Source organism: Felis catus, chromosome C1 (assembly GCF_018350175.1).
Source record: "Felis catus isolate Fca126 chromosome C1, F.catus_Fca126_mat1.0, whole genome shotgun sequence".
Lineage (NCBI taxonomy): Eukaryota > Metazoa > Chordata > Mammalia > Carnivora > Felidae > Felis > Felis catus.
This window is the reverse complement of record NC_058375.1, coordinates 151,431,965-151,457,381: the sequence shown is the minus strand read 5'-3', so window position 1 is coordinate 151,457,381 and position 25,417 is coordinate 151,431,965. Positions and strand designations below refer to the sequence as shown.

At 37.0% G+C, this 25,417-nt stretch overlaps 1 protein-coding gene across 2 annotated transcripts in view; it reads left to right on the top strand.

Annotated features, from left to right (window-relative positions):
* Positions 1-10,996: 10,996 nt before the first annotated feature.
* Positions 10,997-25,417, top strand: part of FAP (fibroblast activation protein alpha) — a 73,911-nt gene continuing 59,490 nt past the window's right edge. Inside the window, exons 1-2 of one of the 2 annotated variants that reach the window (XM_011285347.3) lie at positions 10,997-11,197; positions 11,527-11,611. In XM_011285347.3, the coding sequence (XP_011283649.1) occupies positions 11,192-11,197; positions 11,527-11,611 (91 nt within the window). In that variant the 5' untranslated portion in view covers positions 10,997-11,191. Of the gene's footprint in view, positions 11,198-11,526; positions 11,612-25,417 lie in introns of those variants that run through there. The other variant, XM_019838169.1, reaches the window with a different exon arrangement.

Sequence of the window (25,417 nt, the reverse complement as noted above, 5' to 3'; positions counted from 1 at the left end):
ATTTCTTTGAAGTCTGACAACATTTAACATTACTTTATTAATTTCTTATAATTTTTTTTACATTTTTATAACTTGTATCTGTGCCTGGATAAACTGTCTATTTTTTCTCTTTACCCATTTTTTTCTCTATTGTGCCGTGGAGCAAATGTTCCAAAAGAGAGGGAAAAGATAATGAGCACAGATGTCACCTACTATATCAGACTACTTACATCCATCATATGAATTTGCAGATTTATTTTTTAAACATATGAAATTATATGAAAAATCATATGGCTCTATATTTCTACTAATGTAAATATTCCCCTCCTGTAATGAGCCCTCAAAACTATTTGGAGGTAGCATGGCAAAACCTGTTATGTGCAGTCCATTTTTTTTTCTTTTCAAATTTTTACTTAAATTCCAGTTAGTTAATATACAGTGCAATGTTGGTTTCAGGAGTAGAATTCAGTGATTCATTCCTTATATACAATACCCAGTGCTCATCAAAACAAGTGCCCTCCTCAATACCCATCACTCATCTAGCCCATCCCCGACCCAGCTCCCTCCATCAACCCTCAGTTTGTTCTCTATCTCTGAGAGTCTTTTATGGTTTGTTTCCTTCTCTCCTGTATTTTTTTTATTCCCTTTCCCATATATTCATCTGTTTTGTTTCTTAACGTCCACACATGAGTGAAATCACATGATATTTGTCTTTCTCTAACATTTTGCTTAGCATAATACACTTCAGCTCCATCCATGTCTTTGCAAATGGCAAGATTTCATTCTTTTTGATGGATGAGTAATATTCTGATACGTGTATGTGCACACACACACACACACACACACCATATATACCACATCTTCTTCATTCATTAGTCAATAGACATTTGGGCTCTTTCCATAGTTTGGCTATTGTTGACAATGCTGCTATAAATATTGGGGTGTATGTACCCTTTCAAATCTGTACTTTTGTATCCTTTGGGTAAATACCTAGTAGCGCAATTGCTGAGTCATAGGGTAGTTCTATTTTTAACTTTTTGAGGAACCTCCATACTGTTTTCCAGAGTGGCTGTGCCAGTTTGCATTCACACCAGCAGTGCAAAAGGGTTCCCCTTTCTCTGCATCCTTTCCGACATCTGTTGTTTCCTGTGTTGTTAATTTTAGCCATTCTGACAGCTGTGAGGTTGTATATCATCTTGGTTTTGATCTGTATTTCCCTGTTGATGAGTGATGTTGAACATCTTTTCATGTGCCTGTTAGCCATCTGTATGTCTTCTTTGGAAAAATGTCTATTCACATCTTCTGCCCACTTCTTAATTAGATTATTTGTTTTTTGGGGTTTTGAGTTTGATAAGCTCTTTATAGATTTGGATACTAACCATTTATCAGATATATCATTTGCAAATACCTTCTCCCATTCCATTGGTAACACAATTACACTAAATTTGTATCTTTCAATAATCAATCTGAATTTAAATGGACTAAATGCTCCAATCAAAAGACATAGGATATAAGAATGGATAAAAATTACAAGACATATTTATATGCTGTCTACAAGAGACTCATTTTAGACCTAAAGACACTTGCAGATTCAAAGTGAGGGAATGGAGAATTATCTATCATGCTAATGGACATCAAAAGAAAGCTGGAGTAGCCATACTTATATCAGACAAACTAGATTTTAACACAAAGACTTTAACAAGAGAAGAAGGGCATTATATCATATTTAAGGAGTCTATCCATCAAGGAGATCTAACAATTGTAAATATTTATACCTCCCGCAACTTAGAAGCATCTAAATATATAAATCAATTATTAAGAAACATAAATAAGCTCATCAATAATAATATAATGATAGTAGGAGACTTTAACACACCACTTTCAACAATGAGCAGATTATTTGAACAGAAAATCAACAAAGAGGGGCACCTGGGTGGCTCAGTTGGTTGAATGGCTGAATCCAGATTTCCGCTCAGGTTATGATCCCAGGGTCATGTGATCAAGCCCAGCATCAGGCTCTACACTAAGCATGGAGCCTGCTTGAGATTCTCTCTCCCTCTGCCCCTCTGCCCCACTCATGCACTCTCTCACTCTCTCTCCCTAAATTAATAAAAGAAAAAAGAAAAGAATCAACAAGGAAATAATAGCTTTGAGTGACACATTGGACCAGATGGACTTAACAGATATATTCAGAACATTTTATCCTAAAGCAGCAGAATACGCATTCTTTTCTAGTACACATGGAACATTCTCCACCTCTTATTCTCGTCATCCCAGATGAGATCTCTCAACTACCTACTTTGTGAGATGAGGGCATAAGTTTCCCTGCCCTTCTGTCTGTGTTTCTTCACCCTCTTCTACTTTCCAAATTCTACTCTATGTAAATTTAATTTTATTCAGATACAAATAATAAATACTTTTTATTGATAATTTCTGACCACAAAAAAAGCTTTTGTGATTTGCCCACAATGAATTAGAAGAATTTAAAACTAATAAACATTAAATTATTGAATATATAGGTATTGTTTTTAAGCTAAGGAGTTTGGTAGGATTACATTTCATCCTCTGTGGGTCCAATAGTACTTTTTACGCTCATCAGTAGAGAGTGTTCTTAAGATTCTACTTTTATATTCCATCAACTATCTCCATCTGTTATGTGACTATTGGGACTCTTGTTTATAAGTGGCATGCAAAACAGCTCCAACTTAGAAAAAAAATAGTTACTCAAAAGAGTAGATCTGACTTAAGAAATGGCAAGAGACGGGCTCACACACTGTTAGCGTCTGGTTTCCAAAGACCAGACTCTCCATTTCATGGTTCAGCTTTGTTCTGCTCTAAATGGTGACTGTAGGACTTCACTCCCTCATTTTGCTGAAATATACCCTCAAGTTTCTTCCTAAGATAGGATATTTGAGCTGTAAACTTTCTGAGTTCCCATTCATCAGAAAATATATTTATCTTATTTTCATGTTTTACTGGTTTCCTGCCTAAGTAGATGCTAGCTTGACAAACATTTCTCTCAGAACCCTGAAAACAATATTCTGTCATTTTGCAGCATCTAGGCAGATATGGTTTGTTGTCAGCCTAATTCTTGCTACTTTTGTAGAAGACTTGTTTTTCTCTCTGGAAAAAATAAGAATTTTCTCTTTGAAGGGCCTGGGTGGCTCAGTTGATTAAGCATCCAGCTTTGGCTCAGGTCATGATCTCGTAGTTCATGAGTTCAAGCCCCACATCAGGCTCCATGCTGACAGCTCAGAGCCTGGAGCCTGCTTCGGATTCTGAGTCTCCCTCTCTCTCTTCCCTCCCCTCACTCACACTTTGTCTCTCTTTCTCTGTCAAAAATAAATAAACATTAGAAAAAAGAATTTTCTCTTTGAATATTCTGGACTTTCACAATTATGTATCTAGATGTGAGTCTTTTCTCATGTTTTATGCTGGGCATTTTGTTGGCCCTAAAGATTTATTTTATTCTTGAGCATTGGGAAATTCTCTTGTATTCATTTTGTATAACCCTTCTTCCTCTGCCTTCTTTGATCTTTCTTCCTCAAACTCATACTAAGTGGATATCATACTGGTTGAGTTTATATTCTATGTCTCTTACCTTCTCCATCATTTATTCATCTTTGTATTTCTGTTCTGAGAGATTTCCTCAATTTTATTTCCTAAACCTACAATAATTTTTTTTGGTTAAGCTTATTTATTTATTCATTTTGAGAGAGAGAGAGAGAGAGAGAGAGAGAGAGAGAGGAGAGAGAGAATCCCAAGCAGGCTCCGGACCATCAGCACAGAGCCCGATGCAGGCATTGAACTCACTAACCGTGAGATCATGACCTGAGCCAAAACCAAGAGTCTGACGTTTAACCTATTGAGCCAACCAGACGCCCCTATAATGATTTTTTTTTGGATATTATATTTTCAATATGTAAGAGTTTGTTGGAATGTTACTTTTTCATAAACTGGTTTCTGAATTGTAGCAATATCTGGCTGAATCTCACTGAAGATGCTAATTCAAGCTTCTTTTTCTTTTAATTTTTTTTAATGTTTATTCATTTTTCAGAGACAGAGAGACAGAGCATAAGCAGGGAGGGGCAGAGAGAGGGAGACAGAATCTGAAACAGGCTCCAGGCTCTGAGCTGTCAGCACAGAGCCCAACGCAGGGCGGAACTCAGGGAAGGCGAGATCATGACCTGAGCTGAAGTTGGACGTTTGACTGAGCCACCCAGGATCCCCCTAATTCAAGCTTCTTAATTTTTTTTTATTTGTTTTCCATTTCCACTTTATTGAGGTATAATTGACAAGTAAAATTATAAGATATTTAAAGTGTACATCAAATTGTGGTTTATATACACAATGGAATACTACTTGGCAATGAGTAAGAATGAAATATGGCCTTTTGTAGCAACGTGGATGGAACTGGAGAGTGTTATCCTAAGTGACATAAGTCATACAGAGAAAGACAGATACCATATGTTTTCACTCTTATGTGGATCCTGAGAAACTTACCAGAAGACCATGGGGGAGGGAAAGGAAAAAAAAAGGAAAGGTTAGAGAGGGAGGGAGCCAAAACGTAAGAGATTCTTAAGAACTGAGAACAAACTGAGGGTTGATGGGGGATGGGAGGGAGGGGAGGGGGGGTGATGGGTGTTGGGGAGGGCACCTGTTGGAATGAGCACTGGGTGTTGTATGGAAACCAATTTAACAATAAATTTCATATTAAAAAAACTACAAAGTTCAGATTTTGCTAAAAAATAAAAAAATAATAAAAATAAATAAAGTGTACATCATGGTGATTTGATATACATATACATTGTGGAAGGAGTCCTTCTGTCTAGTTAATTCATCCATCACCTCATTTCTCTGTTTGTGTTTGAGAAAATTTAAGTTCTACTCTTAGCAGATTTCAGTTATACAACACAGTGTTATCACCTATAGTCAGTATGATTTACATTAGATCCTCAGACCTCATTTACTTTGCAGCTGGAAGTTTGTACTCTTTACCAATCTCTCCCTATTTCCCCCAGCAACCACTTTTCTGCTCTTTTTCTAGGAGTTTGACTTTTTTTTCCTCTTATCTTTTTTCTTTGAGCCTTCACGTTTAAATGATACTATGCAGTATTTATCTTTCTCTGTCTAGCTTATTTCACTTAGCATAACGCCCTCCAGGTGCATTCATGTTTTTGCAAATGGCAGGATTCCTTCTTTTTTATTGTTGTATAATACTCTATTGTACATATATACCACAATTCCGTAACCATTGGTCCCTTGATGAACACTTAGGTTGTTTTCATATCTTGACTATTGTAAATAATGCAAAATACTGGGAGTGCAGACATCTCTTTGGTACCTGTTTTCATTTCCTCTGCATATGTAGCCAAAAGTGTGATTGCTGAATACAAGCTTTTTTTAATGGTTGTCTTTTGTTCTCAGAATTATATCTGTGGTCACTTTTTCTATTTTCCTTGGTTGTCTTTTTTTTCCTATTTATTCTTCTTAGTGTCTTTCCTTTTTCTTGCATGTATTAGGGTTTTGATTCTTCTTTTTTAAAAAAAAGGTATTTTTTTTCTACTGATTCTTGTTTTTGTAGCAGATGTAAGAATAGTGTGAGAATGGAGAGACCCTACTATGCAGGCAGGGCTTATTGGCTGATGGGTTTGTTTACAGAAAAGAGGTCAGGAAGCCAATAAGGGAGAGGACTGGATCTACTCTGTTGCACTGACTCCCAGTTAGTACCTCTAGTACCCTTCATCATCAGTAGTTTAATATCTCTTAAAATTAAATCTCCTATTGGGGAGCCTGGATGACTCAGTTGGTTAAGTGTCTGAGGTCAGCTCAGGTCATGATCTCGCGGTTCATGAGTTTGAGCCCCGTGTCGGGCTCTGTGCTGACAGCTCAGAGCCTGGAGCCTGCTTCAGATTCTGTGTCTTCCTCTCTCTGCCCACCCCCCACTTGAGCTTTTTCTCTGTCTCTCAAAAACAAATACACATTAAAACAAATAAATATATTTTTTGCCTGGACTAAATGCTCAGCTTCAGAATTGTTCTGCATCCGGAGGTGAAGAGTCTATCTATGGATGTTCAACTTGTACCCTTTATTGCAGCCCCATTTCTCTCTTCAGCCTCAAGGGCAAATGCTATCTCTATTTTTGAACTGTTTCATGGAAGTTCCTTTCTAGGTGTGTCTAGGGAGTTGCTATTTCTTTTCTGTTTCATCCACTGATGATACTGTCTCTGTTCCCTCCACTGTAGCATGCCTTATCCTTTTTTCCCTTATAATCAGTCTAATGGAGTTTCAGAGGGCAAAGAAATTGATGCATATGTTAAGTCTACTGTCTTGAATTGGAAATTTCTTCAACCCTTTTCTAAAGTGTATAGAATGTGACTCAGGGTATTTTTCCCCTCTCCCCAAGTATTACCATAATTTGAGGTAAATCATGTTCCCAGATAGATATCGCAAATGACACCATACGTTCTTTTGCCAACTACTTTTCCAGTTATGTCATTCCTTTCCTCTATCTTGGCCACCCATCTCTGTATCCACACAAGAATACAGGTCCTTGTCAGCACCTTGAACTGAAATCTTAAATTGAAACATTCTGCTTTCTGGTAACAACTTTTATTTTATTTCCCACACTATCACTCAATACCTGCTTTTGGCCTCGTCAAGATATGTGGCTTTTTGGCCCATTTAATTTCTTCCTTCTGTTTCACCTCCTCCTAGATCCAGCTTGATTACACATCCCATCACTGTACCTATATATACTCTCCTGTCAGAATCTTAAACATGAACCAATCAAATTGTGTTATGGAATAAGATGTGTTAATGTCCCATCTCTACCGCCGACATGGCTTACGAGCACAAGATTATAAGCTGTGTGACTTGGGGAAGTTACTTAAATTTTCTGTACACCCATGTTCTCATCTTTAAAATGAGGATAATGGTATTACTGATGTTCTGAGGATAAGATGAGACAGTTATATATGAGGTCAGCCTCAATATAAGTGTTCAATAAACATTAGACAGAGTAATAATATTCTCTAATTTAAAAATATTAATGAAATCGCAGTGTGCTTTAATAAGTTGTATTGACATATATGAAATGCTTACTCATTCAATTTATACAATTTAGTCAGTCTTTCTTGATTGAGCATTTCTAAGGAGATATCATATTTACATATTTAAACTACATCAAGGCACCCAAAGAAATGGGTTATTTCTCTAATTTTTTTTTCCTAAGCTAACTTTGATAGTTAACTCTCTGCATGTCCAAGGAGAACTTGCCCTAATTATTATATTTGGAACCACTGATGTCTAATTATAACATCTATCAAGGTAGTAGTTACCAATTACAAACTGGGAGGCATATTGCCTCATACTCTCCCTTATATAACGATTGTGGTTTTAGGAAATAGACCAGATTCAAAGAGTGATTTAAACTCTGGCACTGTTATGCTGTTATGCCACTTCTTTCAGATCTACAGTTGTGGATAGCTATTATGAGCTTTGAAGATCTCAGGAATCTTTCAGCTTGGATCTCAAAATCTCTCTGATGATGGGATTCTGCTGAATCCCTTAATTTTGACAGGTCCCTGAAGGAAGACCTTTTAGCCCCAGGCAATAATTATTGCTTTGATTACTAGACCTTCATTTTACTAAAACTAACCACATTTATATTTTGGACCCTATCCCTGTAGGGTGAGACTGTGATCTTTTAAGACATACATAACAATGTCCTTTGAAGATGGGAGAATTGTGCATATTTTAATGATAATGAGTCTACTATCATACTCTTAAAATATCTCTGAATAGAGAATCAGTGAGATGTCAATTAAATTTTAAAAAATATTTGTTACTATTGAACCAACTTCAGGAGCTATTACAAAAAAACAATGTAATATGTTAACATTGGGTCCTGTTGGAATCTTGGGTAAGTTAACTAATTTGTCTGGGCTCCATTTTCTAGTCAGTAAAATGAGTTTTGATTATGAGTTAAATAAAATAACGTACTAAAGCTCTTTGTATATATCACTGAACTAGAAATATTTATTGAATCTAAGGAATCAGATGGCCAGGTGTGGCCTTCTTAAGAGAAAATTCTTATTTTATAAAAATCAAGGCTTATGTGGACTCCACTCCTGTCCTCATACCCCTTATAATTTGCCATTAAATAATCTGTCTTAGATTTTGGCTAATAAATGTATCTCTTTTTATCTTCCTACCCCCAAATAAAGAGAGAGAGCATCCCTATTCACGCCTTCAGCATGGTCTTACTGCCATTCACTCTCTACGGGTGTATCACTGGCTGTGTTTTCTAGGAAAACATCTACATCAAAATCATTTTTGGCAGATGCACAGTGGCTACTGCTGAACAGGTCTATAAATCTGTCTTAGTAAGCTAAAGGTTTACATTATAGTCAACTTTCCCAGTGGTCCTATCAGAAGGTAGTCATATTCCAAATTCAGCCTCAGAAGGCCCATCTTTGGGGAGAAGCTCAGTTGAGCCTCTATTATCCTAATTCTTGCTCTTAGTTTTATATAAGCCAAAGTCATACTTTCCATTTTTGTTGCATTTGAGTAGACTTTCTGAAAAACGTCCAGTCCTGACAAAAACTAGACTTACATTAAGGATATCAAACATGGTGTATGGACTTTCTGACTCCTCCTGGGTTTATGTGGAAGTCAACAGCCCATCAGGGGTCTCTTGCTTACTAAGCACAAACCCAGCCTCAGGCTCATTCTCAGCAAGAGCTCCCAAAAGGCAAAAGAAATGAATATGTAAAAACTTGCCAGTCCTGCTTATACTAGAAAGTAAGCTCCCTGAGGACAGACCTGTTTTCCTGACATACATGCTGACTGGATATTAACTCACTGTATAAAATAAGAATGGTGGTCAGTTTTCCCAATATTTAAAAAATTGTTAGCATAAACATTTTAAATTCACTCTGAAAGAAGAAAAAGCCAGTAAAGATGTTATAATATTAAAAGGATCCAAATTTTGTTTGGATGAAAGCTAGAACACTTACAGTATCTCAAAGGGATGGATATGTATAGTTCTATTAAAGCAACATGTCCCTAACCCATGGAATCGCATGGGAAAAACTCTTGACATCTTTACTTCTGTAGTTGGTCTTATTTTTCTAAAAACAGGTTTAAGCCAGTAAGAATTTTCCAGAAGTTGCAGTTTGAATCACCAACTTTCCAAGGAAAAAATAAACAAAACTAAATAAACATATTTCAGCCTCATAATAGCCACTCACTAACAGTTTCAACTTAAATTTGTTCCTCTTAAAGCACCCCAATTTCTCCATAGAACCTACCAGTTGGGTCTCTTGTGGACACCCACACTTGGCTGCAATCCTAAGTGGTACTCAGACTAGATAAGTGTCAGTGTATATTTAATTGCTAAAGCGAATAGTTTCCATTTTAATTACACCCTAATCATTTATTACAGTCAGTCTTCAGAATGTAAAGTCTTGGAAATAACACACTAAAAAGTACTTGTGGACTCTGGGGCTTTGGCAGGCTGTAACAGAACTTATGAGAACATGTTGTGTGAATTTTCCAAAGGAGGCAATCAGAGAGGACCCACACGGGAGCTGTTCATTTGGAAACTAGCTGGTGGCTTTTATCTCAGGTTTGAGGATCTCACAAAGGATATGCTGCAACTATAGAGCATAACCAGGATATTACTCTTAATCATTGCTTCAGTTTGTAAAGGATTCGCCCCATCAACTGCAAAAGAGGGCGACTCATCTAGAATCCGGGTGGCTACATCTCTCTGCCAGTAAGTGCTGAATGACTCATTTTCCTCAACAGAATTTTCATAAGACTGGAATCCAGGGAGGGATGTCTGGAGAATGTCTGAAAGGAAGTTCACAAGCCACTGTCCTGCTGTTTGCTGGAGAGAGCCTCCCATGGTAGTCAGGCCAGCGGACTAAAGCAAACAGCAACAGATTTCAGTATAGTTTCCTCATTATCTTTCATGAACAATCCATGAAATGTCACCAAGAAGGTTGTTTGAGTCAGGTTGAGAATATTATAAACTTCCAGAAAAGAAAATCGTTGGTGAAAAAAAAAAAAAAAAAAGACACAGTAGGTTAACAACTGTGTTTACGTGGAACCACAGAATCTATCCAAGTGAACTGCACTGAGCCAGCCAGAAAACTCCAAGAAACTGTTGTATGCATGCATTTTTTAAAAATTCAGTCAACCATCTTTCTGGTCTGTTGAATTGACCAGTTGCTTTGGAATTACATGGATTTAGCCAAAAGGAAATTGTACTTAAGACTTACTTCTATTTTCAAATGCTTTTTTATTTGTTTTAGAGGCTTTATAATTACGAAATGGTCTTTTCTCTCAGAATATATTCTGAGATAGGAGCAGAAATATCACTTTTGCAAAGCCATTTCCATTCTTCCAAAGGTCTGCTGGTAAATTATTCTTACTGATCTTTTCATCTTTCTGGCCTGTGCATACACACCTAACCCATACTAAATTTCACCAGATGGCATTTTATTTCTTTAAAGTAAAGCAGTCGTGGGTTTAGACAGTTGAATTTTTAAACTTCTGTATTTACTGAAAGTGCATATGGTGCTATATGGACAAAGAAATTGTGCTGAAAGAAAAACATTTCTGTCCGCAAATACCTCATAATCTCCCAGGGGAAGAAAAATGTGCAGTTATGTGGTGTATGTCTCATAAAATCTTATATGGCTTTAATTTTCTTTCTCTGCAAAAAAAAAATAGACATATATAGATTGTATGTACCTGGAAGTTCTACTATTTTAAATTATTTCAGTTGCAAAATAAAAGGTTATACTTGCCAAAGTGATCCATGAGCGATTTCTAGAAGAAAATGAAACATAAACCCAAACTTGTTAAAAAAAAATAAAATAAAACTAAAACCTCTGTATGTCAACGTAAGCAGATGTTGGTGTAGAATTTACAAGGATGAGAAGGCTATAAAACCTCCCTTGAGCCACTCACAGTTCATTTTAAGGCCAAGAACGCCCCCAAAATCTGTTTCTAATTTTACAGAAATCTTTTGAAATTTGGCACGGTATTCAAAAGTCCGTGGAAAGAAAAAAAAAAAAAAAAAACCTTGTCCTAGCTTCAGCTTCCAACTCTGAAGACAGACTTGCTGCTTTTCAACGGTTTTCACAGATCCAGTGACCCACGCTGTGAAGTCAGCTAACTTTCAAAAACATCTGGAAAAATGAAGGTTAGTATATGCAGCCTCAGGTATTGCTAAAGAATGAGGACTAGCTGGGTTGAGTTTGATCAGAGTTTTCTATTGTTTAGAAGGTAAAGATTTATACATAAGTATGCACTTCCTGGAGTGGGTTGGGAGGGAGAGATTATTCTGAATATATTGCAGAAACATTTGTTCTGGCCGAGCTGGAAGAATTCCAGCAATTACAGCCAGATCAGTGGAAAACAATCAAAAGCTTTGTGGGGAGGGAGAAATAGGATTAAGGTGTAAACAAAATCTTGCCATTTCTACTTCCTAGCAGAAACTGTGCATCTGTCAATTTTCTTTATTTTATGTAGATATGGTTAAAAATTGTATTTGGAATTGCCACCTCTGCTGTTCTTGCTTTGCTGGTGATGTGCATTGTCTTACGTCCTTCAAGAGGTAAGAATTTTCTCTGTTTTGCTCTCTCTCTGCTTAGGATAGCTTGGAAAGTGCACTAATGCATGGTCGCAAGTGATCGAACATTTCCTAAGTGTCTATTTCCCAAAGTAAGTCTGTTATTTCTAAGAAGACATAGAGGCTCACAGAGATGTTGTTGAGCAACCAGAAATACTGAGGAATTTAAGGCACAAGTAGGAAGGGATTTCCAGTATTACTTCAGCAATAGAAAAGCCTAAGCACTATTCCGTATCACTCCCCCCACACACCCGCCAACAATATATGCTAAGTTACAAGTTTGGACAGGCCTTTAGAGAAAATATTTTTAACTAACATTGCTTTTCATTATCGGATTCGCTTATGGAAAATAAAGTAAGAATGGAAAAGTCAAAACAGAGCCTATGGGGTTTTGTATTACGAATCGTTCTAAAAATTTAAGAAGGCAGTGGAAAATAGATATCGCAGGAATAGCTGTATAGAAAAGGTGAAATTGTTGCTCTGGATGCAGTAGCAATGAAAAATCAGATTAGAAGACTATCATCAAGTGAGCATTATGTCTAGTGATAAATTGATCCTTTTAAAAGATTCACATTGATCTCAATTTGCTGTAAGTTGGAAGATAGTGTGAACTGATATTGGGACTAGTCTGAATTTAAATTAAGACTGTCTACAAATAATCCAGTGATATTAGGGGAATAAGTTGTTATGAAACAGTTGATGAAGAGAAGCTCAAATTCTCAAATAGGAAAAATATCACAACAATAACAGGTCTTGAGCGTTGGGATCTCGGGAAAGGAGAAAAGTTTGTACTAATAAATATTAAAAGCTTATGATAGCTAAGATGGGAAACATTTTTGGTTACAGGTTAACTGACAATAAATGCAGACCAGCGGTAAGCCTTTAGCTAAAAAAATGATCTGTTGCTTTAAAAAAAGCAAAATGTAGAAAAATATTTTGAAAAGTTCAAAATGTTACTGGGATTTTCACAGAATTATAAAATGAAGAAGTTAGTCAACAAGATGAAAGCAGTGTTCTTAGATCTTCAGTGTTAATCTTTAGTCCTTATTCCTGCTATCTTTTGGCACTGATTATTCTTAGGCTGCTGAGATATGTGTGCCCATCCATATTTTTCATATGTTTTTTCAAATTAAAATTGTTTTCAGACGAGTGTCTCACCTCCAAGGTTTTGGGCCATATTTCCCTCAAACTATTAATTGTCAGATAGTGGATTAGGTCTAAGTGACCTGTTGAATGCTAATCCGTTCAAAATTAACTCCTTATTTTGAGAGAAACTCACCAGTACTTGAAATCAACACTTTGCTCGCCCCAAAATTAATGTTCTGAGAACAAAGAGTGTGTAGATATTCTTCTGAGCTTGCCGCCATGTCCACAAGCAAGATTGGATTGCATTGGCACTTTGCAGTTTAACCCATAATTTTTAATAACAAACATACTATGGTTATACATTTATAAAAAGTATAACACATAGACATTTGTGTAGTTGTATACGATCTCAATCCTTACCTTCTTCCCAAGGTTAGATATGTATATTACACACATAAATATATGTTATAATCTACATATATATTGAAGTCCTATCATTTGTAACATAGTTGTCCATTTCAACCAACAAGATTAGTCTCCGAGCAAAGTAATTTCTTGAAAGAGTGAAATAATCAAATTAAACTTTAGATAAAATTTTATTACTCCTCGAGCAACAGAAAAATCACCAAAAAAAAAAAAAAGCTGAGAACTGTATCTTTTATATCCATGATGCCATTCTTTTTCTATTCTAAGTTGGCTGAAGCACTTCTCAGAATTGCCACTTCAATAACTTGTACATGGGACTATTCGTCGCCTTACTTTTCTGAGCAGGAACAGGTTGGAAGTTTTCCTTCCCTCAAGTCAGTGTACAGGCAGCCCTGATGCTAAGCACATCCTTCTGACCTCCCTCCTGTCTTCTCACCTCACTCCTTAATCATCCCAGATCCAGAACTTCGCTCTCACATCTGTCCGGTGCCTGGTCAGAATAGCATCTAAGGTAATAAGGCAGGAGGAGAAGGGAAGGAGGAACAGAGAATTCAATGCCAAGTAAGCTTCCAGTTAGCCTTCTCACACTTCCTCAGAAATACCATTACCTCACATTGGCCTCAAGTGCCCTCGTATTCTTAGCCCAGGGTTTCTGTGCCAGTATAAGAACAGTCTTCCTTTGAGAAACTTAAACACCCACTTAAGAAACATTGGCTTGCTTATTTATTAATTACCGAATTGAGTCCCACCAGTGACCTGCCCATCATTGTGCCAGTTACTGGGGAAACAAAGATGCAGTGGTCTAGATTTCCTTCTTAAATGCAAGGTTAAAACCCACTGTGGATGCGTAGTCATCACCACCAGAGGAGATTTCTGCCAATCCCCACCAGGTCTCAGTGACAGAAGGAGAGAGATGGGCTTTTCCACACAGGGAGAAGGTCCCAGGAACACCAGCCTCAGTTCTAAAAGAGCTGTGGAGGAATTAGGCAGGATTTTAGGAAAAATAGAAAATGTAGTAGTGAAATGAAAAGATCCATTTACATTACTCACATAATAATAAAAACAAGGGACAACATTTTTGGATACTTCCAAAATTTCCCATTTTTATTTTCACCAAATGGGAAATTCATAGGGTTTTCTATCCCTTAGCCCAAGGCTATCCCCCTTGGCCTCAGCTGACTTTCCTTTCAGCGATGCCCTTTCTAGTCTCCTGACTCTATTCTTTTACTCTCTTCTTCCCAAGCATCGCTCCACTTCTCTTGTGAAGATGCAATGAGGCCAAGAATGAAACTAACCTTCCCCCTGTTTTCGCCAACCCCAAAGACAAATGCACAGATCTTGTTACAAGAGATTTCAAGAGATAAACACAAACCCACAAAAAAAACTAGAATTGGAAAGTGATAGAAGTTCCAGAATTTCTTTTTTTTTTTTTAATGTTTTATTTATTTTTGAGACAGGGAGAGACAGAGCATGAACAGGGGAGGGTCAGAGAGAGGGAGACACAGAGTCTGAAACAGGCTCCAGGCTCTGGGCTGTCAGCACAGAGCCCCACGCGGGGCCCGAACTCACGGACCGCGAGATCATGACCTGAGCTGAAGTCGGCCGCTTAACCGACTGAGCCACCCAGGCGCCCCTAGAATTTCAAAAGTAAATTCTATATGGCCTTCCTTGCCTCATAATTTACACTCTCAGAATTCCTGGACCAGATTTGTATAAATTGTGTGTGAAAGGAAAGGTGGGCATGCACTGCCCCTCCCCTAAACTTCTACTGCGTGTAGAGTTCCCCACATGATAATGAGCAAATTCTCCACAAGTATTAGCTATTATTTTTTGTTTATGATTTTAATATGGAGTAGCTACTGAAATAGTGACAGCCAGAATTTTATTGTGTTCTTCATCCTAACATACATGGCAAGTAGGCCGTTGATGTATTCCAATTTCAACAGTGTTCTCCGTTCTGAGAGTAGGGAGTCTTTACCCTTGGGTACCATCCCTGTTCTTATCCCTCACCTCCTTGAACGAAAAACAAGTATTTTTCAGAAACTTTTGTGCACAACGCACTCACATAGGACACTAGCAGCATTGGCGCAAAAGCAAGAAGAAAAAAGGAAGAAGATAAAGGAAATTGGAAAGGGAGGTGCAGAATAAAACTGAAGAAAAGAAAAAGAGAGGGAGAATGCAGTGTGGAGAAGTTGAAAGTTCTCCTGGGCAGTGCCTCCAGGATCTCTCAGTGGAAGGAGAACCATTGGAAGTCCAGCCTCAGATGTCCCTGAAATCCTCTGTCTACCTTTAAACATTTTGCCCCTTTTTGTTGTTTTGGGGTTGGCAGTGTTTTATACAAATTTGTATTAGTTGCCAATTTTTAAGAATCAGAAGATTTCACATAAAAATCTTAGATTTTTTACTCCACTTTAAATATTAGATCTGGCAACATTGGGCCCATGGTAACCGTTAGTTGAAAAGTAGGTGCTCTCTTTAGATGGGCAATGCATTCTCCAGTCTGCCACAGACCATACAACTTCCCATTTTATTGTGCACAGGACACCATATTCATTTACAATATCTGCCCGACTTCTGAAAACAGTTGGATTTTTAACCCTTGGACTGAATGAGGCATATGATTCCTCCTAGGATTAAAACTAGCAATCTCCGGGGTTCCTGGGTGGCTCAGTCAGCTAAGTGTCTGACTCCTGGTTTCAGCTCAGGTCATGATCTCATGGTTTGAGTTCGAGCCCCACATTGGGCTTTGAGCTAACAATACAGAGCCTTCTTGGGATTCTCTCTCTCCTTCTCTCTCTGCCCCTCCCTGCTCGTCCTCTGTTTCTCTCACAAAATAAATAAATAAACCTAAAAAATTTTTAAAAATAACAGTCTACTAAATATGAAAAACCTGAGATTAGCAGCCTAGAGTTATCCAATATCCACAACATCCAGTCCACTGTGGCTCCCTGACATTTGTCCAACGATTATTTGTTAAACACCTTCCAAATAACTGCCACTAGTCTAGGGCATGGATGACAAGATCTCCATCCTTAAGAAAGAGCAGTCTGATGATAAGCAAATAAATATCGAAGATAGTTCAATTTCTTAAAAATGTTACCTAGAACAAGTAGAGTGAGGGTTGTATTGACATCTAGGACTGCCCTAACAAAATACCACAGGCTGGGTGGCTTAAAAAACAAAACTTTATTTTGTCACAGTTCTGGCGGCTGGAAGTGCAGGATCAAGGTGCAGACAGGTTTGGTTTTTTTGGAAGCTTCCCTTCTTCGCTTGTAGATGGCTGTGTCCTCACATGGCCTTTTCTCTATGCACACACACTCCTGGTGCCTCTTCCTCTTCTTATAAGGACACCAGTTATATTGGATTAGGGCTCCACCATTATGATTTTATGTAACCTTAATTATGTACCTCTTTAAGGGCACTGTCTCCAAATACAATCACATCAAAGGTTAGAGCTTCAGTCTTTGAATTTTGGGGGACACAATCTGGTCTGTAAAGAAGGTCATCAATGAGCCTCCGCTGAGATGACAACTGAGCTGCGACCTTAAGGACAGGGGGGTTACAATCCTCAAGCCAGGGATAAATCCTCAATGCAGAGGGAAATGCAGGCACAAAGTCCCTGAAGCAGGAAAGTGTTTAAGAAGTTCAAGGAATCAAAAAGAGAATGATAGCTGTGAGGTCAAATTGTGTAAACCAGTTAGCACAGGAAAATATGTATATACACATATGTTTACAGTTATACACACACCTATATAAAATCTACAGTGATTGCTCCCTTAGCTAGGTAATGCCTTATATAATTCATTTCAGAAGATATCTGAAGCCATAGACAATTTGGAAAGAACTGAAATCAGTATTTTGCAAGAAATATAATTTAGGATGCCTGCATTTTAGGCAAAAATCCACAGTTGGTAATATTACTATTACTACTACTATAACCTCCGTCATCACTGTTTGTAAAATCAGATACATGTGAGACGAAATCATCTTCAAAGGAGATGTGAATATGTTTTTAGGGCTTGAAATTTTCCCAGTATCAACATTCAGAACTGTGAAACAGACTCCCTCAAACATCTAAGAGTTTTAAGCTTATTTTTTCACTGTTCTTTTGGAGGAAATATGGGCAAGTCTGAAGGATTGAGGAAAAGGTTCAGAAAGTTCATGGACATGAAAGAGCTTTTGAGTTGAGCATAAACAAATCAACTTTGCAGATTATATTTCTGTAATTTGCACTTGGATTTTTAAATCACAGAAGATGATTCTTGGCAAACTTTCAATGAGTTTTGCCAAATTTTAAATAATATAGAAAATAATCCGTGTTTGGATGAGTCCCATCATGCAGAGGAGTTTACCTGTCTCTGATTTCCAAAGGGAATTGTGTTACAACTTACACAAGAACTTCTAGTCACAGATATACTTGAAAAAAAAATCTCTAAAGCTCAAATCAGGTTTGTGTATTTGGGGATAAAAGTTTTTAAGAACCAGAGACAGTCAAACTGAGTCTTAAAATATATTGTAATAATTAGCACAGTAGGCACAAATTGAAATGATTTTCCGTAAGATAATCAAACACGAGCCAATCTTTTGTTTAAAATTTATTCCCACGGGGCGCCTGGGTGGCTCAGTCGGTTAACCGACCAACTTTGGCTCAGGTCATGATCTAGCAGTCGGTGAGTTCGAGCCCTGCGACGGGCTCTGTGCTGACAGCTCAGAGCCTGGAGCCTGTTTCAGATTCTGTGTCTCCCTCTCTCTGACCCTCCCCCGTTCATGCTCTCTCTCTGTCTCAAAAATAAATAAATGTTAAATAAATAAATAAATAAATAAATAAATTTATTCCCTATTTATATGCAAAGCAAAGAACTTATTTTTCATTTCAGTATCTTTGTGAATTAACAAAAATTATGTAGTAAAACAATAACTGACAACTCTTATTAACCTGTATTCCTATTAATCATAAAAAGAATATGATTGCTTAGTATCTAAATTAAATTTTTTCATATAGGTTATGATTTTATACTTGGTAGAAAAACTGATGTAATAGAATATGTAAAATTAAAAAAAATTAATGTCTATTTATTTGTTTATTTATTTATTTTGAGAGAGAGAGAGAGAGAGCACAAGCAGGGGAGAGGCAGAGAGAGAGGGACACACAGAGTCCGAAGCAACTCCAGGCTCTGAGCTGTCAGCACAGAGCCCGACGCGGCCCTGAACCCACAGGCTGGGAGATCATGACCTGAGCTGAAGTCGGACACTCAACTGACTGAGCCACACAGGCACCCTTGATGTGATAGAATCTTTAAAGTAACAGGATGAAAAGACTGTATGCCAAAAAATCAGGTAACATATATAAAATGGAAAAATTTCTAGAAAGATACAAACTCCCCAAATTTACTCAAGATTAAGTGCAAATCTGAATAGAACTCTAAGAACTAAAGAGATTGACTTAGTGATTTTAAAACTTCCAACAAAGAAAACCCCAGGCCCAGATGGCTTCACTGGCAAATGCTACCAAACATTTAAAGAAGAATTATTACCAATCTTTCACAAACTTTTCCAAAAATAGAAAAGAATGCCTCTCAATTCATTCCACAGGCCGGTATTAGCATGACACCAAAACCCATAGAAAGATGTCACAAGAAAAAAAGTTACAGACTAATATCTCTCAGGAATATAGATAAAAAAAATCCTCAACAAAATACTAGGAAACCAAATTCAGTTATGTTTGAAGGATTATATAGCATTACCAAGAGGAATTTATCCCAAGAATGTTGGTTTAACATCCAAAAGTCAATTACTATAATAAACTGTATTAATGGGAAAAAAAAGACAAAAACCACGTGATTATCTCAATGGACACAGGAAAAATTTAAGGAAATCTAACACTCTTTCATTGTAAAAGCACTAAGCAGACTAAAGATAGGAGGAATTTCCTCTATCTGATCAAGGTCATCTACAAAACATTCACAGCTAACATCACAGTGCTATAAGATTCAGTGCTTCCCCCCTAAGATCAAGAACAACACAGCATGTCTTCTCTCACCACTTCTGTTCCATATTTTTTGATGGTTGTAACCAGGGCAATTAGGTAAGGAAAAGAAATAAAAAGGATCCAGACTGGAAAGGAAGAAATAAAATTATCTCTATTTGCAGATGATATAATATGGTTTATAGAAAATCTCAAGGAATTCACCAAAAGAAAATTATTCAAACAACTTAGAAAAGTTGCAACTTTAGAAAATAATAACAACTTTAGAAAAGTTGCAAGACACAAGATCAGTGTGAAAAATCAATTGTACATTAGCAATAAACATACATTAGCCATAAACAGTACAAAAAGATCTAAATAAATGGAAAGACATCCTACATAAACTTTATATAGATCAGAAAACTAAATATTTTTAAGATGGCAATACTCACTAAATTTATCTACAGATTAAAAGTAATTCTTATCCAAATCCCAGATAACTTGCAGAAATTGACAAGCTGAAAACTAAAATTCATATGGAAATGCAAAGGACCCAGAATAGTTATCTTGAAAAAGAACAAAGTTGGAGGAATCACACTTCCTTATTTCAAAACTTAGTACAAAACTTACATAGTCATAACAGTGTGCTGCCTGCATAAGGACGCACATATAGATCAATGGAATACAATTTCAAGTCCAAAATTAAAGCCTTATATATATGATTCATTGATTTTTTTGCAAGGGTGCCATAACAATTTAATGGGGAAAATGCTTCAACAAATGGTGTTGGGAGAACAGGATGTCCACATTAAAAACAGGTATTGGACTTCTTACCTCTCACTATATGTAAAACTTAACTCACAATAGATCAGAGACTTAAATGTAAGAGACTTAAATGTAAGAGCTAAAGCTATGTGAGTCTTAAAACAAAACATAGGAATAAATCTTCATGTTCTTGGATTAGTCAATGGTTTCATAGATACAAGCAACAAAAGGCTAAGTACATAAATTGAACTTCGTTGAAATTTAATGCTTTGGGCTTACAAAGGATACCATCAAGAAAGTGAAAAGACTACCCACAAGATGGGGAAAAATATTTGCAAATCATATATCTGATTTGAATCCAGAACAACTAAAGAACTCTTAAAAGTCAATAATAAAAAGGCAAATAAACCAATTTAAACATAGACAAAAGATAGACATATCCCCCATCCAAAAAAAAAAAGGTATGCAAATGACCAATAAATACATGAAGAGATGCTCAACATCATTAGTCATTAGAAAAACGTAAATCAAAATCTGAATGAAATATCAGGAATGAAGTTGCAGGTAGAGCAATTAGGTGTCCATTATAGTCTACCTAGTGAGAAATGGCTTGGTCTTGAAGCCATTGGTCTAGAAATGGAGAAAAGCAGACACAGTAGAGAGAGATTTTGGAGACAGGGTTGTCAGGTTTAGGTGCTGGAAAAAGGAAGAGGGGGAGGAGAGAAGTCAAGGATAACTCCCAGGTATTTGAATTGAGGAACTACATGGATGGTAGTGTCATTACTTGGAGGAGTCTGGAGGGGCAGCGTGGAATTCTTTTATTCTTAGCTTGTAACATACTGATTTTGAAATGCCTGAGAGATGTGCGAGTGGAGATGTTAAGAAGGAGGGCTTTTTTTTTTTAGTTTATTTATTTATTTTGAGAGAGAGAGAAAGAGTGTGTGTGTGTGCATGTACACACATGAACAGGAGAAGGGCCGAGACAGAGGGAAAGAGAGAGAATCCCAAGCAGGCTCTTCACTGTCAACACAGAGCCCCACATGGGGCTCGAACCCACAAACCGTGAGATCATGACCTGAGCCAAAACCAAGAGACAGATGCTTAACTGACTGAGCCACCCAGGCACCCCAAGGATAAGGTTTAATATACAGGTCTGGAATCTAAAGAACAAATCCAAGGTGGGGGGGGGGGTCAAGTGTGGCAATGGTGGTGGAGGTGAGTCAGGCCAACCATGTGTAATAGAAATCCTAAAATGAAATGGCTGAGGAAAGTGGCTCTCCTCAGACCCCAAGGAATAACAATAGGAGCCACTCCAAAATCGAAACCAGATATTAGAGGCAGACGAGCTGGCAACGTAGACTGAGTGAGCCTTCAAAAATAGACAAGGTATGCTTTTACCTTCAAGGTCACCCAAATGGCATTTACTGTTCCTGTTCTCATGCATTATGTTGACCATGTCCTCTGATCTTCAAAGCTTTAGAGATCATGGGAAAAAATGCCCTAATTATAATAACATGGCACAAGAATGACATAATACACAAACGGACTTGAAAAACTGACAATTCCTTTGACTTACGTTGTTTAGTGTTATTTGTCGAGAAAATTGTGGAAAATTGCTTTCAGAACTGCGAACTACTACATTCTTCAGTGAGACATTAAAAGGTTTCTTGCGACCTCTGCTTTGACGAAGCTCAAATTGCTTCATTTTCTCTTCACCTACGTTTTCAGGTGTAATTATTCTACGCTCTTGTGTGGCTTGCTTCTTGACCTTATTTTTGTGTTTGTTTTGTTCTGTGGTTGTTTTAACGTGTGCTCTCACTTTAAATCACAGTATAGTAATAAGATGCGAGCCTCTAAGATCAGATAGAGCTGGATTTAAACTCCATCTCTGCTCTGTATTAGGCAAGTTACTTTATCTCTCTAATTTCCATTTCCTAATCTGTAACATAGTGTTGATAATAGTACTTACATCCGAGAGTTGCTGTGAATATTTAATGGGACTAATGCATGTAGTGTACTTAGTACTTATAAGAACCTAGTAAATTATTACTCGTCTAAGGCTGCCTCAGACCTATTTTTTTTTCAGAGTTGTAAGCCTTTGCTCAAATATAATGTTAGTTTGTGAATAGTATACTTCATACCCTAATACTTCCTACCCCAACCCTTGCGGTGTTCACTCCAGAAACATGCATGACCTGGTGTGATGGTTGGAGGTGACACTGCCTCACAAACAGCATCTCTGCAGACCCCACAGAAGCACAGGTGTGGTGTGTGTGGGGTCTCGGGTCACTTTCCCTGAGGTGGCTCATAAGCATTGTTTCCAAGTCAAGTTCAAAAGTGAGAGCAAAATGACCTACTAGCCATTTGTGTTCCCATTTAATAAACCGTATTTTCTCATTTAGTTGATGATGAATATTGCAGCTAACATCAGATGTCTCTGCTCCAACACTTACTCTCAGTTTTTCAGGACTGGAAAATTAAAGAGCAGAAATAGAAACAGAATCCTGATAAAGAATACACAAAGTTTTAAGAAAGAATTAAGAAAATAGTGAATCATTACTTGTGAATCATTTCTACGAATTGTAATTTCTCGGATTTGTAATTGAAGTAATTTTCAGCTTTGCTTTAATAGGTTGAAAATGAAGATAATTAAAGTATGGTTAATTAGAGTGTTTAAAGCGGTGTATGAGTAACTTGTGCTAAAGACGGGCCAAATTGAATTTAAGGGCACTGTCAGGAATTAGGTGTTAATCAAGTGAGTGTCAGCTATGTATAGAAGAGAGATATGCTTTCAGAATTCATTTGTGCTTCTGTTCAACAATTTAAAGTTTAAGAATTTTGGATGCCAAAACTAAACTTCCAAAATAATCAAAAGGTTATATTTCAAAATTAAAATGTTATTTGGAAAAGTGCATGAAAATCTATTTATTCATACAGTAACTATAGTGGAATATTTTTCAAGTGACTAGAAATTGTTTAGTGTGATTGATGCCACAGAGTTGCACTTTATACTGATTTACACACACACACACACACGTGCGTGTGCACAGACACACACACACTCAAACCACTAGAAAACAATGACTCCCATGCTTTCCCTGCAATCTTCCTTTAATCTAATCTGGGGCAGAATCAGCACACACACACACACACACATCCCTTGCCTTTTCTCCATTCTTCAAGGATCAGCAGAGGGAATGTACCTAAAGAGGAGTCCATGTAGACACAGCCTCAACAGATAATGAGCAGGAGGATTGCACAGGGGCATAAACATTAAGAGAGACCATCAACCTTTTGAAATCCACGATCAACACTTAGTTGTAGAGTGTCTTTATCTATGAGGTATGGATTGTGATGCAGACCAGGAATTTATAGGCAAAGAGCAAGTCCACTGATAGGCCCAGGAGTACATTGAATCAAGTAGATTCAACGAAATCACTAAATTTGGATTCTTTGAAGAAGCCCCAACTTGGGGTGCTTGGTAAAAATAAAAGCTACCAGGGCCCCAGGGTCTAGAGATTCTAAATCAGTAGGTTTGAGACAAGGACTAGGAATCTGTTTATCAAAAAGCACTCCCAGGGACTCCAAGGACTAAACTTTTATGCATTCTGTAAATGAAGATATGTCCAGGTAGAAGAGTGTATACATGAATTCACAACATGGACAGGAGAGTAAAGAGTAAGGATATGCAAATCTTTGAGGGAGAATTGACAAAAATAAGTTAACATAAAATCTGTTTAGTTGATTTATTTTTTAATTCAACAGTTATTTATCGTGCTCCCACTCTATGCCAAGTAGTCCTGGCTACTGGGCATATATGCATGACAAAAATCAAATACAGACCCTACTCTCATGGGTAAACACCCACACCTTATCCAATTCACATAAATATAGAGATGAAAAGGGTATGTGTACAATAAATTTAGGTAAGTACTGAGATAGCAGTTAGCTAATGACAGTTTCATAGAACCCAGTGGAAGATCATTTTTGCTGGTAGCTGATACAGGGGTTTTAACACTGGTAGTGTAGTAAAACATAACTATGTTTATGGTCTTTCTAGATGTACAAACAACCAAAGCTTGGATTGGAAATTCTGAGTAAACTTCATGTTTCATAACTCATATTATGTGACCTAATGCAACTTCTCAGAACAGATATATTACTCCACTGCATTTATGAACATGTGGCCATTTTCAGCAGAAAGAAAAGAATGCCTAATTTAAATTCTTCCCATTTGATTTGGTACTCCTCTGAGCCCAGCCTGACTCTGGCATAATCACACCTTCTGAACTCTGGCTACACCACACGTAAGGTTAAGAGCAGTGGCCTGCCCTAAATCTGTGCCATGAACCTTATTTCCACACCAACATAGCTGGCTCCTCTGGATATGTTTTTTGTGCATCCACTCATCACTTCTTGGGTGCTGGTGGGGCTTATTATCACTATACTAATTAGCAATCTAATTAATACATGTTTAAAATTGCTTTTCAGATATTTTGAGTCATAATAGGACATATGCTAAGTTCTCTATATAGATTGTTGGCATTTATAGCTACTATGCACCCATTTAAAAAAATGACTAACTAGGGAGTAGTATGAAATACACTTTCATGTAACTTTCCTGAATAATCTAAATTAGAGGTTCTAAAAGAGTAAATAACTAATCCTTAAATTCTTTTTGAAAAATCTGACAAGGATCAGTATGATTGTTAAGGATATGAAAAGGAAAATGGGTAGGTATTTTAAAAATAACTTGAAATTCTTGTTTTTTATAAACTTTATTTATCCATGTATGTGATATTAGTACTAACTGCATTTACGATCACAATTGTGATATTTCAGTTGTAAAGCTGTAAGATGACCAAAATGTTCCAAACACAACTGATGAATTTTATTGTATCAAAATAAAAGTGAACATTAATTATATACTAATGGTCTAATCTGAAACTGCATTTCCCATCTGTGGTTTTAGTAGATATTCAAAAACAAAACAAAACAAAAACGGTGCCAGTGGTCAAATTAGTTTGGAAAACACTGATCAAGAATATTTATTTGGTTGGGCAAAATGGGTGAAAGGGAGTGGGAGATACAGGCTTCCAGTTAGAGAATGAATAAGTCACGGGAATAAAAGGCACAGCATAAGGAACATAGTCAGTGATATTGTAATAGCGATGTAACAGGACAGATGGTAGCTATGCTTGTGGAGAACATAGCATAATGACTGTATAAACTTGTTGAATCACTATGTTGTACACCTGAAACTAATGTAACATTGTGTGTCAACTATTCCCAAATTTTAAAAAAAGGAAAAAATATTTAAAGAATACAGATAAGTTAATAGCAAAAGCTAACATTTATTCACTGATTACCATGTTCCAAGCATAGAGCTCAATGTTTCATTTCAATTAGCTCACTTAATTTAACCTTCTACAGAAATGAAAATTAACTGTAGCTATGAATTTATCCATTAAGCATAATTGCAAGTAAGGAAAATTATATGCAAGGATATTTAAATAGGAAAATCTATTATGTAAGTCATCAGCCAAAGT